The following is a 20,685-nucleotide window of genomic DNA, read 5'->3' as shown; positions in this document are numbered from 1 at the left end:
CAATAAATACCAAAATTTAGACAATTTCCTATTAAATAATTCAGGAAAAGAATCGATTGAACTAGTGTTCTCGTCCCGTTTAAACTTTTTAAAAAGTTTCCAACTTAATCGTACCAAATAACGACTATAGAAGATCCATCTGTGAATAATTTATCTCAACATGGGATTTTATTTTACATGATTTGAAAATTGTCATACCTTTAACTCTACTGCATTATAGGAAGGAATTAGGGCAGGCTCACTCTACAAGATTTCTAAACCAAAATCATGGTAAACTGGTTTTAATTCATTTGTGCCATAAAGGTTTTTTAAAATGGTATAGATATAATCATATATATAGCATCAGAGTCTCAGCACTCTTTATTTTTTGCATTTAAAAAAATATAATGCCTGTAAAACCATGAATTCAAAAACCTTAAGAAGATTCTTCTCTAAGTTATCCAGTGCTGAAATTCTGTTTAAAAACTAGTGATTTCATTTATCAGAACAAATAAACTTTATGGTTTCTTCTGTGTTTTTATATATTTTACTCCATCTAGGTTATTACTACAATTTACGTATTGAAGTCACCTTTAATGTCTCAGGGGTTCTTGCCACGATAAAATCAAAATAGTTTAAATTCCCAATTTTTTCAAAGGGAAAAATTCCAGTTAGAAACATTCAAATTAGACCCAGTTTCAAGATTACAGCTGTTACCCAGACCTATTTTGTTAAGGCATGAGCTCTTAAGAAGATTCATAAGAAAAAAACCTCCCCAAGTATTACTGCTGCTGAGGTTTTGTTAGGCTGCCCAATTCCAACACCACCAAACACCTTAAGATCGTGGGATTTCAGGCACTGGGAGTTTTTCATTAAAGATGTGTTGGATAAACTGAAGAAAACTAGAGCCAGACAAGTTGCTAGGCACACTTGGAGAGCAACTTTCTATGCTTAGATTCCCTCTTGTCTCCAATTCGGCATTCATTAATATAGAAATTCAGAAAGTTTTAGCTTATTACAATGTTTTTAAAAAGCACTAAAGCCTGTTCATTTTGTTTCTTTCTAGTCACAGCAACTGTAAATTCTAAAGAAAATAAAGGATCAAAATTTGATATTGGCAGCTTTGTTGGTGGTATTGCATTAACAATGGGAATTTTATCTATTCTCTACATTGGCTGCAAAACATACTATTCAAGAAGAGGCATTCGGTATAGAACCATGTGAGTTGATTGGCTATTTTTTCTGTATTTATTTAAAAATCGTAACAAAATAACGGGCAGTATTCATGTCACGGATGAATAATTCACAGATTTATGAGTTATAATCCCAGTAACCCTCTATGACCAAAGTAAATTGTTTATGTACAGTTTCTGGTTATACTTATTTACAAACAAAAGTGGATGTATATACACCTGTAAAAATGTTTGTATTTTATTGGTGTCATACATTTTTTTTTACCAGAGACCCAAGTTAAGCCAACCTTTTTCACTTGCTTATATCTCTAATTATAAGAAATACCATATCAGGTATCATGTGGCTTTTGACCTAGCATGTCTTGTGTTTGTCAGTAACACCAAAATAACATCCTTGGTAAAAACATGGTTTTTGCTTTATGACAAAGCAGCTAAAGAAATTCTTCTGAGAGTCACATTTTTCCCTGATAATTTGCTATATCAAATGACCTGTTAGTATATTATAATTTTATCTGTAGTAAAACTGTCTTTTTCACATGAGTTTTATCAACAAATCCTGATCACCAAACCACGTTCACCCTTCATATGAATTTTGTAGGTCTTTGGAAGTATTATCTCCCAGTTTTTGTTACTCCAACAAAGTCCTTTTGGGTTTTTCTTTTGAGCCTTGTATATACTAATACTAATTCATTCTTTCAATTATTAATGTATTTAATACCATAAAATAGATGACCATTTGCCAAACTGTTCTTTTTAAGTTATCATACACAGATGCATCTCACACAGAGTTCACATATCAGAAACATTTGGGAAATACTGACTGAGCTTAAAATTTGCAATTTTTTAAAAATTACTATGTATTTCTAGATATGTCTGTTTTCTTGGTAAATTTAAGCAGTTAAATAGAAGACCCATTTTGATTTTTTATAATATCAATGGTGATATAGTTGAGGCTATAAAATAGTGAAGCAATTAAATTAAAATGTGTGGTTTTCCTTTTGAACTTCCTTAACTACAAAGTATGGAAATTTAGCTTTATGGGATAATTTTTTCCTTGCATATATATGACTGTATAATGCTGCATGCTCTATGGGGTAAGTCATCCTCATTACTGTAAGGGAGCTGTGCTGGCAGAAGCAGAATTTGACTCTAATAGGAGTCTTATTTTCACATAGGAACCCAGTAGATGGTGAAAATACCATATTTAGTTGAGTCTGAGTGCACATTTTTGCTTTTGTCCACATAACACCTCTGAAATTAGGATATATCTTACAGTCTGTGGGATGAGAAGGCATTCCGTTGTAGTTTAATTGGCTGTGTTTTTCTTAGTGCTGTGTAAAAAAATAAAAGTGCATTTTAAAGCTGGTAGTTCCTTTGAAGCTATAAAAAATGGCATTCCATTAGTAGGGTCTTAATGTTTGTCCCACTAAAGAAACAGACCTTCTATGTCTAGTAATAACGAGCACTGTAGTTTTCATTTATTGGGAATAATAGCTGATTAAAACGTTGATTAAAATGTTAACTCCTATGTTTCTTAGAGTTGCATGGAGAGACAGTGGAGTAAAATAGTTGGGATTTAGAGCAGACACTTAGTTTTGAGTCTGGTTGACTACTGACTAGCCGGGTGCTTTCCGATGCTTATCTAAATGATGCAGCAGCACAGTACAGAGTGGTCAAGATGAGAGTTCGCATGACTGCTTAACTTCTAATCCTCAGCAAAGTGGAATAATGAACAAATCAAGTAAATAAAAGCGCCCTCTATATAGGGTTACTGTGATGATCGAATGAGTTATGAATGTAAAGTCTGTAGTGTAACATCTGGCACACAGTAAATGTTCCAGAAATGTTGGTTGTTTTTCTTTTTTAAAGAGGGTTATTATAGTAGCTAAGTGATGAAAAGTCACACAGCCACTAAGAGGCAGAGCAGAGACTTGAGTGTAGGTCTGTTTGACAACTTGAACCACCGTTTGAATCTTTAACCACTGCAGGTACTTTTATTTAAAAAACTTTACACAAAGCAATCAGTTTTGATTCTGAAACATGAAATTGTTACTTTACTTAAAAATATGAATATATATGTAGTTTTGATACAAATACAAAACAAAGTAATTTAACTTTTGCTATATTACAGTGATGAACATGATGCCATCATTTAAGGAAATCTCAGGACCAATGGAAAGAAGATTGATGCAACCCTATCAATTAGTTTACGACAATATTCTCTTTTTGGAAATAGTATAAGCAGGCCATGTGCATATAATGTACAATATACCATATAAATATGTAAAGATTCCTCATGATTACTAAAAAAGGGTTTGGTGTGGGTTTTTAATGAACATTTGGAACATACAGTTAATACAATGGTTATATTCACTTTTGGAAAATATATGGTAAGACAAGTCCTATCCCATTTTCTTGTGGTATTGGTCACAAATGGTGAGTAATTGGAAGACAGCATCACTAAAGGGCATGATGCCATCTGGGCATACAAATGAGGAGCTTGTCATGGCACTCAAGATGTTGATTGTCTTTGCTGCTCACACAACAGAATTTCAGTGCTATTCAGGGCTATATATATCCTAATTAGTAATGCCACACAGCAGAAATTTTGAGTAAACCAGATCATAAGCATAATTTAAGTTTAAATGTCTTCCAGAAGCATCAATATCTTATATGTTTTAAAGCTTAGTACTTAGTTTAGAAACAAACTACACCCCCCTTCCCGCAAAAAAAAAAAAAAAAAAAAGATCAAATAAAAGCAGAAACAATACTTGGGCTTAGCCCTGTTAAGAGAGCCACTGGAGAGCCTGTATTTTTTAATTTCTTTCGAGTGTTCAATGGCAGTTGATAAATCTTTTTTCTATCTGTAATTTCAGCAAATTTCATTGTTTAACATGTTTTAAAGACTTTGGTTTTTAGTATTAAATAAGTTAATTTGCTACTGTGAGAATATCGACACCACTGGACATTGCTTTATTTTATATTCAGTGATTATATATTTAGTGAATATTTGAGATGTAGAGCTGCTTTCAGTATCTAGAAATGTTTACTGCAAACACACCTAATTTTTAAAAAGCCCCTTATATGATTTCCAAAACAACATTTGGAACTCTGTAGTCAGACCAGATTTTAATCCTCCATTTATCAGGCCAGGGATTGTGCAGCTCCCCTCAGGCTGCTAAACCCTACAGGATAAAAATACTGCATGTTCCCATACTAACAGTTTTACTCAAATTTGGGAAAACATTTTAGAATAAATCTTATGAAGTTTTAAAACAGGAATTTTTAAGACAGGGCACTTCCTGCTTCCTTATTTGGGCATTCTTCAGACCACTCCACTTCCTTCCTTGCTGATAATGGGGTATTTTCATATGTATTATGTTAATAGAAAAAGCACAGTATTGTAGGGACACCAATATTAGCCAACATTTTGGTGTGTTTCAGTTTATATTCCAGCACTCAAAACTCAGGGTCAAATTTTCGCAAAAGATGTATTTAGTCAGATTAAATACTATTTCTATCTTGGATTGGTCAAAGTAAATCACACCAATTTCTAATAGTCTAAGCAGCAGCTAAGATGTTCAAGTGAACATGCACCTACATTTAATAGGAATTAAATGCAACTTTTGTGATCAGCTTTTGGTTTACAAACAATTTCAAATCATATCAAGAATTTTGATATAAAAGGATCATTTCTACTTACTGCATTATGGCCAGTTGATAAGATGAATATGGACGTGACACATGCAGTCTGGAAGAAATATTATGAAACACGTTTACCTTAGTTCGAAAAGAGATGTAGGCTGATAAGTAAGTTGTATGTTATTAACTTAGCCCTAACTGGTCTTTCACTACTGCTTTCATAACTTTGTAAAAATTACTTAAGATACATTTTATAGTAATGGGGTTCTTTTAAATTTAAGTTGTTTTGTCCCCTACATTCTTGATATTTCAGTACTTTAGTCAAAACTTTGTAGACAGGCCTGACATTTTCTTGAGTATTTGCTTCTTTAGCACTTTGAAGATATAATTTCACTTTTTAATTACTAAATGTCATCATATGCCTTTAAAGTTTCCTGTGATTTGGGTTTGAAATTTAGTTCTTTTCTCTGTATATAGTTCTATAATTTGTTAGTTTCAGATACCAGTATGTCAATACAATCAGGTTTTTTTGGTTATGTGTAAAAATTGAAACAGTTATGCAAACCAATATTTTGCTTTGGAGCACATTTCCTAAGCATAAATTTATCTTTCCTAATTATGTTTACTTAAGCAAATGTTCAGTTTTGTTCACATTCCTTGGGAATGTATTTACTTGAAGATAAAAGCAATCCAAATGTATAGCTAAATATTAGGCTGAATCCACTCAATGATTTTAAAATGTCCTTGGGTAATCTATAAAAGGAACAATTCAAATACAGATAAATGAGAGTTGGCAGAGTATTACAATGATAATTTTGTATTTTTCAGGAAAAAAAATTAAGCAAATTTCTTATTTCTGTTTAGTATATGACCAGCTTTTGGTATTTGTTACTGAGATATATTTTTAGAATAAAATTTTGTTCAAGAGTTTTGTGTGTGTGGTTTTGCTTCATTTCATCAAACTCGAGAAATTAACAGCATAGAAAAAGCCCAAAATAAAAAAGCAGATTGTTGGGGCTAAACTGACACTATAAATGTAGTTACCTGTGGCATCAGCATCACTCAGTAACTTGTTAGAAGTGTGAATTCTTGTGCCCCACCCCAGACCTACTAAATCCAACTCTGGTGTGGAGCCCAGCAATCAATGTTTTAACAATTCTACCAGGTAATTGATTCTGATGAACACCAAAGTTTGAGAAGCACTGCTCACAGGATTTTCATGTGAAGACATTTTATTATGCTGGGTACAATTTTAAAAATAGGTATATTCATAGCAGAAATTTAAGAAAGCTACCATTCCCTATATAAATCAGCTGCAAATGCATTAACATAAAGCATGCTTGTTTTCAACATTTTTTCTTTAAAACGATATAATTTAACTGAGAATATGTATTATAAGGTAAATAAGGGGAAAAGGTGCAGTTTTCAGGAAATCCTTCATATAATAAAAAGTACCCTATACAGTACTATTTGTACACAATTCTTCCTATCCTTGCTTTGGTGAGTTTATATACCCCCACCAACTTCAGGCTTGGGCATGTCTCTTGCTTTTGACCCAATGGTATGGGAGTAGATGTAATAAATATATCTGTCCAGAAAAAAAAATACTCAAGTTTCAGCCATTTTTTAAAAAGTATGTCATACATACAAAACAATGTGAAGAGTGATGTCACTAAGGACATTCCTGACTTTTTCTCCCTCACAAGAAAAACTATATTCATGGACAAGAGACTAAGACTACATTAGAAGAATAAGAGGAAATTCTATATAGTGGCTGTATTTCCCCTTCCCAAATCATCACAGCACATCTCCTAAGCATAAATTTTTAAATTTATTTTTAAAAATCATGATCATCTCAATAGAAGAGGTCTCCCCTGAACCTATAAGTTACCCCATTGGAAAAAAAAAATCCCAGGGTAGACATCGAGCTAACCTGGCATTGTGGGTCACTTCTCGTGAGCGCCCACACCTGTCTCGCTCCAGAAATCTGTGGGGCCTTGACCACCAGGAATCTGCGATGGAGAAGAGGTCAAGGGCTTGCAACAGCCTGTACTCAGAACTTGGCAGAGTTCCTACCTGAAATGCCCAAGTAGTAATCCCAACCAGTGGCTTTGCTCATCTGCAAAGTCAAGTTGGTGGCACAGTCTGACCAGAGAAGGTAGCAGGATGCAGGACTGCCTGATTTGGGTCCTCACCAGCCCTGAGGTCTGGTCTACCCCTGCTAGATCAGGAGAGCTGAGTCAGCCTGGCCCACTGATGAGTATAGCTCTAGAAGAAATGGAAAAAATTATTAGAAACATAAAACCTACCAAGATTGAATCCAGAGTAGAGAAAATCTGAACAGACCAATTACTAATAAGATTAAATCAGTAATCAAAAATCTCCCAACAAATAATAGCCCTGGACCAAATAGCTTCACTGGTGAATTTTACCAAACATTTATAAAGAATTAATGCCAAGCCTTCTCAAATTCTTCCAAAAAATCAAATAGGAGGGAGCACTCCCAAAATTATTTTACAGGGCCAGCATTACCCCAATACCAAAGCCAGAAAAGGACATTACCAGAAAAGAAAACTACAGGCCAATATTCCTGATGAATAACAGACACAAAAGTCCTCAACAAAATACTAGCAAACCAAATTTGGCAACACATTTAAAAGACCATTTACCATAATGAGAGGAATTTTCCCTGGGACACAAGGATGGTTCAACATCCACAAATCAACCAATGTGATACATTAATAGAATTTCAAAAATCATGCTCATCTCAATAGACACAGAAAAAAAGCATTTGACAAAATTCAACATATGTTCATGATAAAAACTCTTAAAGCAGGTGTAGAAAGAATGTACCTCAACATAATAACGCCATGTATGACATAGCTAACGTATTCATGGTGAAAGGTTGAAAAGCTTTTTAAGATTGGCAATAAGACAAGGGCCCACTTTCGCCACTCCTATTCAACATAGGACTGAAAGTCCTACCTAGAGCAATCAGGCATGAAAAAGTCATCGGAATTAAAAAGGAAGATGTCTATTTGCAGATTACATGATTTTATATATAGAATATCCTAGAAATAACACACACAAAATGTTAAATATAATTTAAAAATTCAATAAAGTTGCAGGATAAAAAACTAACATACAAAAAGTAGTAGCATTTCTATATACACTAACAATGAATTACGGAAAATAAAATGGTTCCATTTATAATACACACCATCAAAAACAATAACATGCTCAGGAATAAAATTAGAAGTGAAAGTTTAATGAAATTAATCAGTTTCTCAAAAAAAAACCCCACATAAACTACCAATACTCATCTAATATGAAATAGATTACCTGAATAGTCATATAACTATTAAAATAATTGAATTTACATTTACAAACCTTCCCCAAATATACTCAGGCAAAGATGTTTAACTGGTGAATTTTACCAAACATTTATAAAGAATTAATGCCAAGCCTTCTCAAATTCTTCCAAAAAATCAAATAGGAGGGAGCACTCCCAAAATTATTTTACAGGGCCAGCATTACCCCAATACCAAAGCCAGAAAAGGACATTACCAGAAAAGAAAACTACAGGCCAATATTCCTGATGAATAACAGACACAAAAGTCCTCAACAAAATACTAGCAAACCAAATTTGGCAACACATTTAAAAGACCATTTACCATAATGAGAGGAATTTTCCCTGGGACACAAGGATGGTTCAACATCCACAAATCAACCAATGTGATACATTAATAGAATTTCAAAAATCATGCTCATCTCAATAGACACAGAAAAAAAGCATTTGACAAAATTCAACATATGTTCATGATAAAAACTCTTAAAGCAGGTGTAGAAAGAATGTACCTCAACATAATAACGCCATGTATGACATAGCTAACGTATTCATGGTGAAAGGTTGAAAAGCTTTTTAAGATTGGCAATAAGACAAGGGCCCACTTTCGCCACTCCTATTCAACATAGGACTGAAAGTCCTACCTAGAGCAATCAGGCATGAAAAAGTCATCGGAATTAAAAAGGAAGATGTCTATTTGCAGATTACATGATTTTATATATAGAATATCCTAGAAATAACACACACAAAATGTTAAATATAATTTAAAAATTCAATAAAGTTGCAGGATAAAAAACTAACATACAAAAAGTAGTAGCATTTCTATATACACTAACAATGAATTACGGAAAATAAAATGGTTCCATTTATAATACACACCATCAAAAACAATAACATGCTCAGGAATAAAATTAGAAGTGAAAGATCTCTAGTCTGAAAACTACAAGGATGAAAGAAATCAAAGAAGAAACAAATGGAAAGGTATCCCAAATTCATAGATTGGAAGAATTAATAGTTAAAATGTCAATACTACCAAAAGCTACCTACAGACTCAATGCAATCCCTATTAAGATTCCAATCCCTATCAAGATTCCAAGATTTCAGAAACAGAAAAAACTATCCCCTAAAATTTGTATAGAACCACAAAAGACCCCTAATAGCCAAAGCAATCCTGAGAAAAAGGAACAAAGCAGGAAGCATCACACTTCCTGATTTCAAGCTATATTATAAAGCTACATATGGTTGCCAGAGGGGAGAGTGGTGAGAGGATGAGAAAAAAACAAAGCTATAGTAATCAGAAGTGTATGGTACTGATATAAAAACACATGAATCAATGAATAGAATTAAGAGCCCAGAAAAAAATCCATGCCTATATAATCAACTAATATTTGAGAGAGCCAAGAATACTCATGAAGAAAAACTATAGTCTCTTCAGTAAATGGTGTTGGGATAATTGGATATTCACATGTAAAGTAATGAAACTAGACCACTATCTTATATCGCTCACAAAAATTAACTTTAAATAGATTAAAGACTTATTTGTAAGACCAGAAACCATAAAACTCCTAGGAAAAAAAAACGGAAAAAGCTCCTTCACATGGGTCTTGGCAATAAATTTTTGGATAGGACACCTAAAGCATAAGCAACATAATCAAAAACAAGACTACATTCAACTAAGAAATACACGTAAGAAAAACATTTGATAAATATGAACATTTTATGCCTAGTCTACTGTTACATGATCTTAGAAATTCATTAGTAGGTTTGTAGTAAAGAGGGCACAATTAATCAACATCTCGATATAAAGAGCTGACAACTAAGAAAATTGTTTGGAGATCAGTGATTAAGTCTGGAAGATTTTACTGGGAATACAAAGTACTCAGTCGGCTTCCTGCCCTTTTCCTGCACCAGCAACCACTACCACACCTACTTCCTCTTACCCTTTGCCTTCCTATCTCAGGAAAAGATGGACTTCTGCCGAGAAGTGTCTGGATTTATCATTTCCAACTACTCAAAGGCCTTGCCTATTTTTATTAATAAAACATTTCTCATAATTATTTAACCATTTCTTAAGAACCAGTTTAAGTGTTACCTCTTTTATATAGAATTTTTCCCATGCCTCCAAGCCTGATCTCTCTATTTTGTGTTCTCTGCTTGCTGATGCTGATGTTTCAAAAGGTTGAGAGAAGGGCATGTAGCATAAGGCTTCTCAGAGCATGTTATCCTGTCCTTTTGCTGTGGGATTAGGCAGGAAATTATCTATCTAATCTATCTAATCTTTCTAATCTGTCTATCACGTATCTATCCATCCATCCATCCATACATCATCTCCATCTTTAGGTACAAAGCACTTGTAGCCAAGAAATTTCCGGCCTGATCCCACAAGCAAAAGGACAGGATGACACGTTCTGAGAAGCCTTTTGCTACATGCCCTTCTCTCTGAAGCAACAGCATTTATACACATACACACACACACACACACACACACACACACACACATATATATGTATATATATATACACACACACGAATATATATATGCGTGTATATATGTGTATATATGTATATGTGTATGTATGTATATGTATATATACATACGTATATAAATCAATGGAGATGGAACACTTCCTAACTCACTCTGTGAGGCCAGCACTACCCTGATACCAAAGCCACAGAAATACACAAGAAAACTACAAACTAACATATCCCTCATGAATATAAATGCAAAAATCCTCAACAAAATATTAGCAGGACGTCAGAAGCATGGCGGAGTGAGAGACATCCCCAGATCTCTCCCCTTGAAACAACAAGCTGAACATCTAAAACTCAACAAAAAATACCTAACCTGCACACAAGCACATCTGAGCCAGGGAATCTATGAATAAGAGCTACCACAGGTCAGAACTGCGGGAGTTGGGCGATAGACTGGGAGAAACAAAGATGCTGCCTCTAGCAGCCAGAGAACCCTGCAAAAGGAGGGGGAGGGGTGAAGGTGCGGCGAGTTCTCCGAACAGTCCTGCCTGGGAGAGCTGTGAGCTCCAAGCGGCCAGTGGCAGTACCCAGACATCAGGACAGAAAGCAGAGAAGTGGGGATGGCACAGAAACAACAGCTGATTATTATCAACCCCAGTTGCAAAACACTAGGCTGAGACACAACTCCCATCCCCCAACCCAGAAGGCCCCTCCCTCCTATAAAGGAAAATCCATTAGATTATCATCGGACTGCCCAGCACAAACCTTACAAGCCAGAAAGGACTGGAAACAAAATTCAAACTATTAAATGAAAAGAACTACCAGCCAAGAATAATGAATCCAGCAAAGCTCTCCTTTAGATATAAAGGAGAAATAAGGATCTTTCCAGACATACAAAAACTGTGGGAATTCTCCACTACGAGGCCTGAATTACAGGAAATACTGAAAGGGGTCAGCTCGCCTAAAACGAAATGACCAAAAGAAAAAAAGAAAAAAATAACTATGAGTAAGGCGACTAGCAGGCAGATAGAAGCAGAGAAGTGCAGCCCTTATTAAGAATGGGGCATTATAAGCTTAAACAATAAGAAGAGATTTGCTATAGCAAGATAGTAATAAACATTCAGCGTAGAGACAAATTGAGACAACAACAGAAAAGGGGAACATTCAAAGATCCAAATTTGCAAAGGGGAATGGAGAGAAAGGCACACGCAGAAGAAAATGAACTATTATACATATATAACCATCCTTTACATATCTGTAATGGTAACCACATACCAAAGATTCAGAACTGAAGTATATAACATTAAACAAGAAGAACCAGAGGGAAGATCCACGAAACCCAACCAAAACAAAAACAAAAACACCACAAACACTTAACAAGGACATAATGGAAACATCAAGAAACCAGAAAACAAAAGATAAAATGGTATAAGAAGACCTCATATTTCAATAATAACCCTAAATGTAAATGAACTGAACTCACCAATAAAAAGGCAGAGTTGCAGATTGGATCAGAAAACAAAACCCAACCGTATGCTGCTTCCAGGAGACACATCTCAGCTCCAAAGACAAATATAGACTCAAAGTGAAAGGGTGGAAAATGATATTTCAAGCAAATGGCATTCAGAGAAAAGTGGGAGTAGCAGTACTAATATTGGATAAAATAGACTAAAGGACACTTCATAATGATAAAGGGAATCATGTACCAAGAAGATATAACACTTATTAATATCTATGCTCCCAATCAGGGAACCCCAAAATATATAAAACAATTACTAACAGAACTAATGGGAAAAACAAACCAAAACACTATCATAGTAGGGGACCTAAATACCCCACTGTCGGATATGGACAGATTATCCAAACAGAAAATCAATAAGGAAATAACATCCTTAAGTGACACATTAGATCAATTGGACATAACTGACATTTACAGAGCCTTCCATCCCAAAAGAGCTGCTTATATATTCTTCTCTAGTGCACATTGAACATTCTCAAGGATTGACCACATACTGGGACACAGAGATAGCCTCAAATACAAGAGGGTGGAAATCATACCAACCATGTTCTCTGATCATAATGCTTTGAAGCTGGAGATCAACTGTTAAAATAAAGCAGGGGGGAAAAATGCGGGAAGAATCACAAATACACAGAGATTAAACAACATGCTACTGAAGAATAACAGGGTCAGAGAAGAAATAAAAAGAGAGATCAAGAGATATGTAGAAACAAATGATAATGATAGTACAAAATATCAAAACTTTTGGGACATGGCAAAAGTGGTCATAAGAGAAAAGTTCATATCATTACAAGTCTATCTCAAAAAATAAGAGCAAGCCCAAATAAATAACCTAATGCTTCATCTTAAGAAACTAGAAAAGGAAGAACAAATGAAGCATAAAATTGGCAGAGGGATAGAAATAATCAAAATTAGAGCAGAAATGAAATTGAAAACAAAAAAACAACACAATAGAAAAAAATAAATGCGATGAAGAGGTGGTTCTTTGAGTTTGATAAAATTGACAAACCCCTGCCTAGACTCACTAAAGAAAAAAAAGACACAAATAAACAAAATCAGGGATGAAAGAGGAGATATTATAACAGACACCACAGAAATAAAGGATCATACAAGAATACTACAAAAAAGTATATAACACCAAATTTAATAACCTAGAAGAAATGGACAAGTACTTAGAAAGATACAACCTTCCTAGGCTGAATCGAGAAGAACTGGAAAATCTAAATAGACTGATCAGCAGTATGGAAATTGAAACAATCATGAAAAAACTACCAAAAAAGGGGTGGCTCCATAGTGTAATGGTCAGCACGTCTGCTTTACACGCAGAAGGTCCTGGGTTCGTGCCGCAGGTGGAGCCACAGACCACACCCGGGGTGCGCCAGGCCCCGCCCAGGTGCATGCCATGAGCGCATGGGAGAAGACGCTCTGCCTTCAAAACACTACTTTGAAGGGACATGAGAATCCATATGTTCATTGCAGCGTTATTTACAATGGTCAAGATATAGAGGCTACTTGAGTGTCCATCAGTGGATGAATGGGTAGAGAAGAGGTGGTACATATATACAATGGAATATTAGTCATAAAAATAAATGAAATACTGCCATTTGCAACATGGATGGATGAGATCATTATGCTAAGTGAAACAAGCCAGACAGAAAAAGTTGAAAACCACATGATATCAGTTATATGTGGGATATAAACCTAAATGCAACAAAGGAACAGGACAAACAAACAGAGACTCATGGACATGGACAATAGACTAGTGGTTACTAGAGGGAAGGGGGCGAGGGGGGAGGATGGAGGTAGATGGGGTAAAAGGGGTCAAATATGTGGTGACGGAAAGAAATCTAACTATAGGCAGTGAACACACAATGCAATACACACACACACACACACACACACACACACACACACACACACCCCTTATGGTTAAATTGTACACTTGAACCTTACTGCATTTTGTTAACCAATGTCACCATAAAAAAAAAAAAGCACAGTGAAAAACCACTTCACATTCACTAAGAGTCTATAATTTTAAAATGAGAGAGAAAAGAGAAAAAGGTATAGGAAATGTGGAGAAATAGGAACCCTTATGTATTGTCGGTGGAAGTATAAAATAAATGGTGCAGCCGGTATTGAAAACAGTCTGGTAGTTGCTAAGTAAGTTAAAGAGAATTACCACATGGCTCACAACTCCACTCCTAGGTATATACCCAAAAGAACTGAAAGTGGGAAGGAACTCAAACATCTGTACAGGAACATTCATAGGCACACTATTCACAACAGCCAAAAGGTAGAAACTATCCAAGTCCATTAATGAATGAATAGACTAAAAAACAAAAATGGCATATACATTCAGTGGAATATTACTCATTCATAAGAAGGAATGAAGTACTGATACATGCTACAATGTGATGAACCTCAAAAATGTGCTAAGAGAAAGAAGCCAGACACAATGCCATATATTTTATGATGCCATTTATATGAAATATCCAAAAGAGTAAATCCACAGAGCCAGAAAGCAAATGATGTTTGGTAATGAGGAAGAGGAGGTGGGAACTGACTACTTAAAAGATACAGATTTCCTTTGGGAGTGGTGAAATGTTTTGGAATGTGATAAAGGTGGTGGTTGCAGGACATTGTGAATGTACTAAATGCTACAGAATTGTACACTTTAAAATGGTTCATTTTATGTGAATTTTAACTCATTTTAAAATGGGCGTAAGAGGAATAAACCAAAAGCCTTCTCAGGTTAATAACAATGCTTCTAGGAAATTAAAGCCAGAATAGAAGAGAAAGACGATTAACACCAAGTGAACTACTGAAAATCCCTGTAGAGATCGCCACTGCTAGACCTTCTGCAGTCTCATACATTTTACAAATTGCCATCCCCAGTGGCAGTAGGGCCAGTGGTTATTTAAGGAAGCTTTAGCCATCCTCATAATCTGCTACCTCTTCTCCATTTTTTGACACAACTGATGTTTTTTCAATATTATTTATGGTGCTTTGAGGATTTAACGAAGCCCAATCAACTAGGCTTCCTAAATCCCTTTTATATATAAATTCAATTCTGGCACTACATTATTCTATATAAATAACAGCAATAATCATTAACTCCTCAGTTAAAAACCAATAGATCTTTACTTACAGAATGATGTCTAGATAGCAAAGCCCATAATTTGTAGTCCTCTTAAACCTGATCCCATCCTACCATTCCACCCTTGTTTCTCATTATTCATCTTCATTGACCCTTCTACTCATTTTTTTCCAAAACTGCTTCATGAATTTTTTCTTCATATTTTTCCCTCTGCCTGAAAAACACTTTTCTCCGTTCTTCAACTCTAATCCTATTTAACCCTCAATACCCAGTTGATTACTACCTTACCAAAAATTCTTTGGAAAAAAGTCCCCATAGCACTTTATCTGAATCTCTCTTACGGCAATTATTTTCTTCTTTGGATTAAAATGTATCTCAGAGCCTCACTATCCCATATCTTTAAAACAAATATGAAAAATATAAGACATTTCCCTGTTCTCTGACAATGCTTATTCTTTAGCACCTCTGTGCTTTTACATGTACCAAATCTATCACTAATCACTATACCTGCCTCCATATTTTTTCACCTCTGGTGTCTGTAAAATAGACCCATTACTCCAAATTATGCTATACTCTGAATTACTCTAGCAATCACAATAGCCTCAAAATGGATATGCTTCAAGAGATAGTGAATTCTGGTGGAAACAGAGATTATATATGTAATCATCAGAAATGCTATATATAGAGAGTATATATGCCAGATGAGGATAGAGAAAAATCTTGTTTCCTTGTGACTTTGAAACTAAGATGTCTATTTTTATAGAAAAATCATTAGGTATTTACCTACTGACATAGGAAGATAAAGATCTTCAAGGTATACTGTCAAGTAAAAAAGTAACCTGAAAAACATTCATATAACCATGTGTATGTATGCACATGTATGTATGCACACCCACACACACTGAATACATAGCAAATTTAATGATTACAATTGGGGAGGAGACTGAAAGTAGTAGTAGGGAGAAATTCAGGAGAACTTAAACTTTTTTTTTTATATATACATTTACCTTGTTTAAATCTTTTACAAGTATCTATTCAAGTTTTACTCGGCCTTTACAACAACAAAACAACACTGAATGGAACACATTGCTATGACTCAGTTTTTCCAGGTCAGACATGAAATAAAATGCTTGCTGCTTGGGGATCAGACCAATGACACTGTCATTAGCACAGCCTGCTAATAAAACAAACAAACAAACAAACAAAAACCATAGTTCTTATATGCAGTTCTACATTAGTACTCACTATAATCTTGTGAGAAATAAGTAGGACAGAAATTGACCCTCAGAAAAGCTGAGCCTCAGTTAGAAAGGGCTTGGCAAAAGCTTTCAAAAGCTTTATTAAAGGGTAGAACTGAGAGACAGTCTTTGGATTTGAAATTCTGGGCTCTTTTCACTATACCACACTAAGCAACAGAGTTATGTGGCTTACAAGGTAATTACCCACCGCCCTTTATTGTCAGAGCTTCTAGGATTAAAAGCTCCAAGAACTCACTGGTTAAAACCTGTCTGGACACCATTATACCAGAAATATAACAGGACCTAACATTATTATCATTTTTCCATTTCTATTAAGCTAATCATGTGTATCCTAATGGATCAACCAGGCAATAAAATCCACTGTGGGTTTGGGGGACCCAATAAATAACACTTCATTTATTCAAATTCATCACAAATAAAGGGTAAAAAGAGTCAGCACAAAAATACCTTTATTACTGATAAAGGATTTGGAGGACAACATTTAAGTATAGATTTCTTAATACTGAATCCCTGAATGAAAGAAACTTTACCACTCAGACACTGGAAATCCTGGAAAACCAAGGCCAGCCCCTCTGACGCCAAAATCGCAGAGAAGCAGAGTACACTCTCTGCATGCAGGCTGGCTCCCCATGAGAATGACAAGATGGGTTTGAGCTAGTAGGCATACTCAAGTTTCTCTCCCAAAAGCACCCAGAAGGTTAAGTGCAGGGACAAAGAGAACTATGCTGCAGGACACTTTAAAAGAAAGACTAAATGTTCTCCCTAACGCAATCCTTCCTGGATTAATTTTCATAAACGATAAGACTAATGGTTACCATACACCAATGGTTCTTAAAGAGTGGTCTAAGGGTCTCTTGAGGGTCCCTGAGACACTCTGGGCTCTGAAAATTAAAAAATAATACTAAGGTGTTATTTGCCATTTTCACTCATGGCACAAATACAATGGTAGTAAAACTGCTGATACTTTAGCATGAATCAAGGTAGCAGCATCAAGTATACTAGCAGCCATCTCTGTCACATCCTCTCAGTAAGAAAACTGCCACTTGCATGTAAGAATATTCTTGATGAAGCAGTAAAATTATTTTTATTAAATCTGGCCCTTGGGTAAACATTGTTTTTTATGTGACAAAAGAGAGTACATGTGAAATGCTTACACTGCATACAAAAGCACAATGATTGCTTTGAAGAAAAGCATTTGTGTGATTGCACTGCAAGCTGAAACAGTTGCTTTTTTCATGGAATAGAATTTTTACTTAAAAGAATAACTGACCAAAAATACTTACAGATACTTATATGGATGTAAAATACAGCATAGTGAATACAGTCAATAACATTGTAATAACTGTATGGTGCCAAGTGGATACTAGACTTATTGCGAGGGTGGGGGGTTGGGCAGGGGGGGTGGAAGTCACTTCATAAGTTATATAAGTGTAACGACTAACGCTGCACACCTGAAACTAATATACTACTGAAGGTCACCTATGACTGAAAAATAAAATTATTTTAACAGAAAAAAATACGAACAGACAAGTATTTGGCGGTGATTCTCTCAAAGTGAGTCTGAGGAAACAACTGACAGTGTTTGTAGTTAATGATAAAAATCAAGCTTTTCAGCAAAAATTAAAATTTAGAAACCTGTATCCACCACTGTGAGTTTGAGAGCCTCCCAATACTTAGACTTGCCCTAATGATACAGAAGGTGAGAACAAATGTGATTTTTTGATACTGAGTAATGGAATGAGCCAACATTTGGGAGATCTGCATAATTCAGTAAACAAATATTTTCCAAATGACCAATGCATGACACGAGATTATGCATTGGTTAATGATCCATTCCAAGTGTACCATTGGCTCTTAATATAACAGAATACAAAGATCACTGAATAGTAAAAAGATCAGGGCTTGCCAGGGGTTAGCTAGGAGGGAGGAATTAATAGATGGAGCACAGAGAATTTTTAGGGCAGTGTAACTATTCTCTATATGACATGACAATGATGGATACATGTCATATATCTGTCGAAACCCATATAATGTATAACACCAAGAGTGAACCCTAATGTAAACTATCAACAGAGTGATAACGATGTGTCAATGTAGATTCACCAGTTTTAACAATTTTACTGTTCTGTAACAGATGTTGACAATGGGGTAGGTTGTGCGTGTGTACTGACAGAGAGTACATGGGAACTTTCTGTACTTTCTGCTCAGTTTTGCAGTGACCCTAAAATTACTCTAAAAAATAAAATATAAATTTTGAATTTAATTTGTTTTTAAAAAGATCACTGATATTATTTTAGATTCCACATTCCAACTATCTTTAAGGAACTACTACATGTCAAGTTTTGGTGCAGCATCAAAAAAAAAGAATATTCACCATTATCTGAAAAGTTCTTCCTTTTCCAAATACATACTCTAAGGATAGCTACTATGCACTAATGAGTTTATTTTGTATTGAGTAGGCGATACATAATGAATACCTGTTATGACACTGATTATCATCATTAGGAGGGCAGAAATGATAAGGACTCAAACTCTACTCTCTCATCTAGGTACACGGAATTCAGTAAATAGATAAAATAATAATTAAATTACCATTTACTTCTATTTTAAGCAATATTTTTAGTGAATGCAAAAAAAAAGTTCTTGCATATTATTAAAACTGACTAGCTGAATAAGACCAAATAGATGAACTCTCAAATAAACAGAACTCAAAAGTTATAGTTGGATGGCAGCCCATGCAATTTTAAAAACTATTAATACAGCTTAATAGGACAATTGTTCTAAAAAGCACAAGCTAAAGAGTCAAGTAGATCCATGTTCAAATTTTACTTTGCAGTTGTTGAAAGGAATAGGGCTAAAATGCTCTGAAGTTTCTAGTACCTTGTACGAGTTTGCTAGGGCTGCTATAACAAAGTACCAGGCTAAGTGGCTTCAACAACAGAAATTTATTTTCTCACAGTTCTGGCAGCTAAAAAAGCAAGATCAAGATTTTGGAAGATTTGGTTTCTTCTGGGGCTTCTCACCTTGGCTTGTTCATGGCCATCTTCTTTCGCTATCTTCACGTGGTCCTCTGAGTGTCTATCCAAATCTCTTCTTGTAAGAGCAATTTAGATTGGATTAGGACTCATACAATCTCATTTTACCTTAATTACCTCTTTAAAGGCCCTATCTCCAAATACAGTTACATTCTGAGGTACTAAGAATGAGGGCTTTGACATATGAATTTTATGAAAATACAATTTTGCCCATAACACATCTTTAAAGTTTAAAGAATGTGGCACTGTGCCTAGCACACAGTGGATCCTCAATATATTGTAGCTATTGCTAAGCAAAAAGAGAAAAGAGAGAACAGTTTCTTAAAGGATTTAATTCTCTCTTAACATTCCTTCTATAATGGCAAGAAACTTTCCCTCACTGACATCAGGTCTTGCACCTAGATGTATGCGTTGTAGACCTAAATAAATAAATCAGCACATTGAGATGGAAATAAAAGCAACAGAAGAGATTGAAGGATAAATTTTTACTCTTCCTAGTGTATTTTCTATTTAAAAGGATCTAACGAAGTTGTGGGGTGAGAAGACAAATGGAGTTTTTAATATCAGACCTGCTTTCCACTTGGTCTCAGAAGTCTGCCAAAGACCCAGATCTATGAAAAGTCAAACTAAGATTGAGTTCCAAAAGGAGATACTTACTATTGCCTGTATTCCACCTCTTCATCCCATCAACACCTATGCAAAAAAGCAATTATACTATTTTTTGAAAATCCACTGCAGATTTACCTAGCTTTATTTATGAGTTTTTTGATATGAATTTTAAATTCAAATTACATCTGTAATATACAAAGCATTAGACAAATGTTATTTAAAAGAATTCTCATGTTACTATTAAAAAACATTTAACTTTGGGTGGTAAAAAGACAATGGAACATACATATGACGTATTATTGAAGTGTACACTTGAAACTTATTTGATTTCATTAACGAATGTTACCCCAATAATTTTCATTAAAAATCTTAGTAATTTGTTTCAATAGTCTAATTTTTATCTAACAGCTAGCATTTGAATGCTTACGATGTGACAGGTACTATGCTTTATGTATGTTATCTCATTTAATCCTTATAACCCTATAAAAACATATTAAAATTATTTTTTAAATCAAGAAAAAAAAATTGATGATG

General features: G+C 34.8%; 1 protein-coding gene across 3 annotated transcripts in view; it reads left to right on the top strand.

Annotated features, from left to right (window-relative positions):
• The window catches only part of TMEM123 (transmembrane protein 123), a 44,858-nt gene extending 39,117 nt beyond the window's left edge, over nucleotides 1–5,741 (top strand). For 2 of the 3 annotated variants that reach the window (XM_015585997.2, XM_015585996.2), the window contains 2 exons: nucleotides 1,046–1,199; nucleotides 3,304–5,741. In XM_015585997.2, coding sequence (XP_015441483.1) covers nucleotides 1,046–1,199; nucleotides 3,304–3,328 — 179 coding nt within the window. In that variant the 3' untranslated portion in view covers nucleotides 3,329–5,741. The remainder of the gene's footprint in view (nucleotides 1–1,045; nucleotides 1,200–3,303) is intronic. The other variant, XM_025043752.1, reaches the window with a different exon arrangement.
• The last annotated feature ends 14,944 nt before the right edge of the window (nucleotides 5,742–20,685 follow it).

Source organism: Pteropus alecto, unplaced genomic scaffold (assembly GCF_000325575.1).
Source record: "Pteropus alecto unplaced genomic scaffold, ASM32557v1 scaffold12, whole genome shotgun sequence".
NCBI lineage: Eukaryota > Metazoa > Chordata > Mammalia > Chiroptera > Pteropodidae > Pteropus > Pteropus alecto.
This window is presented reverse-complemented; position numbering and strand designations above follow the sequence as displayed.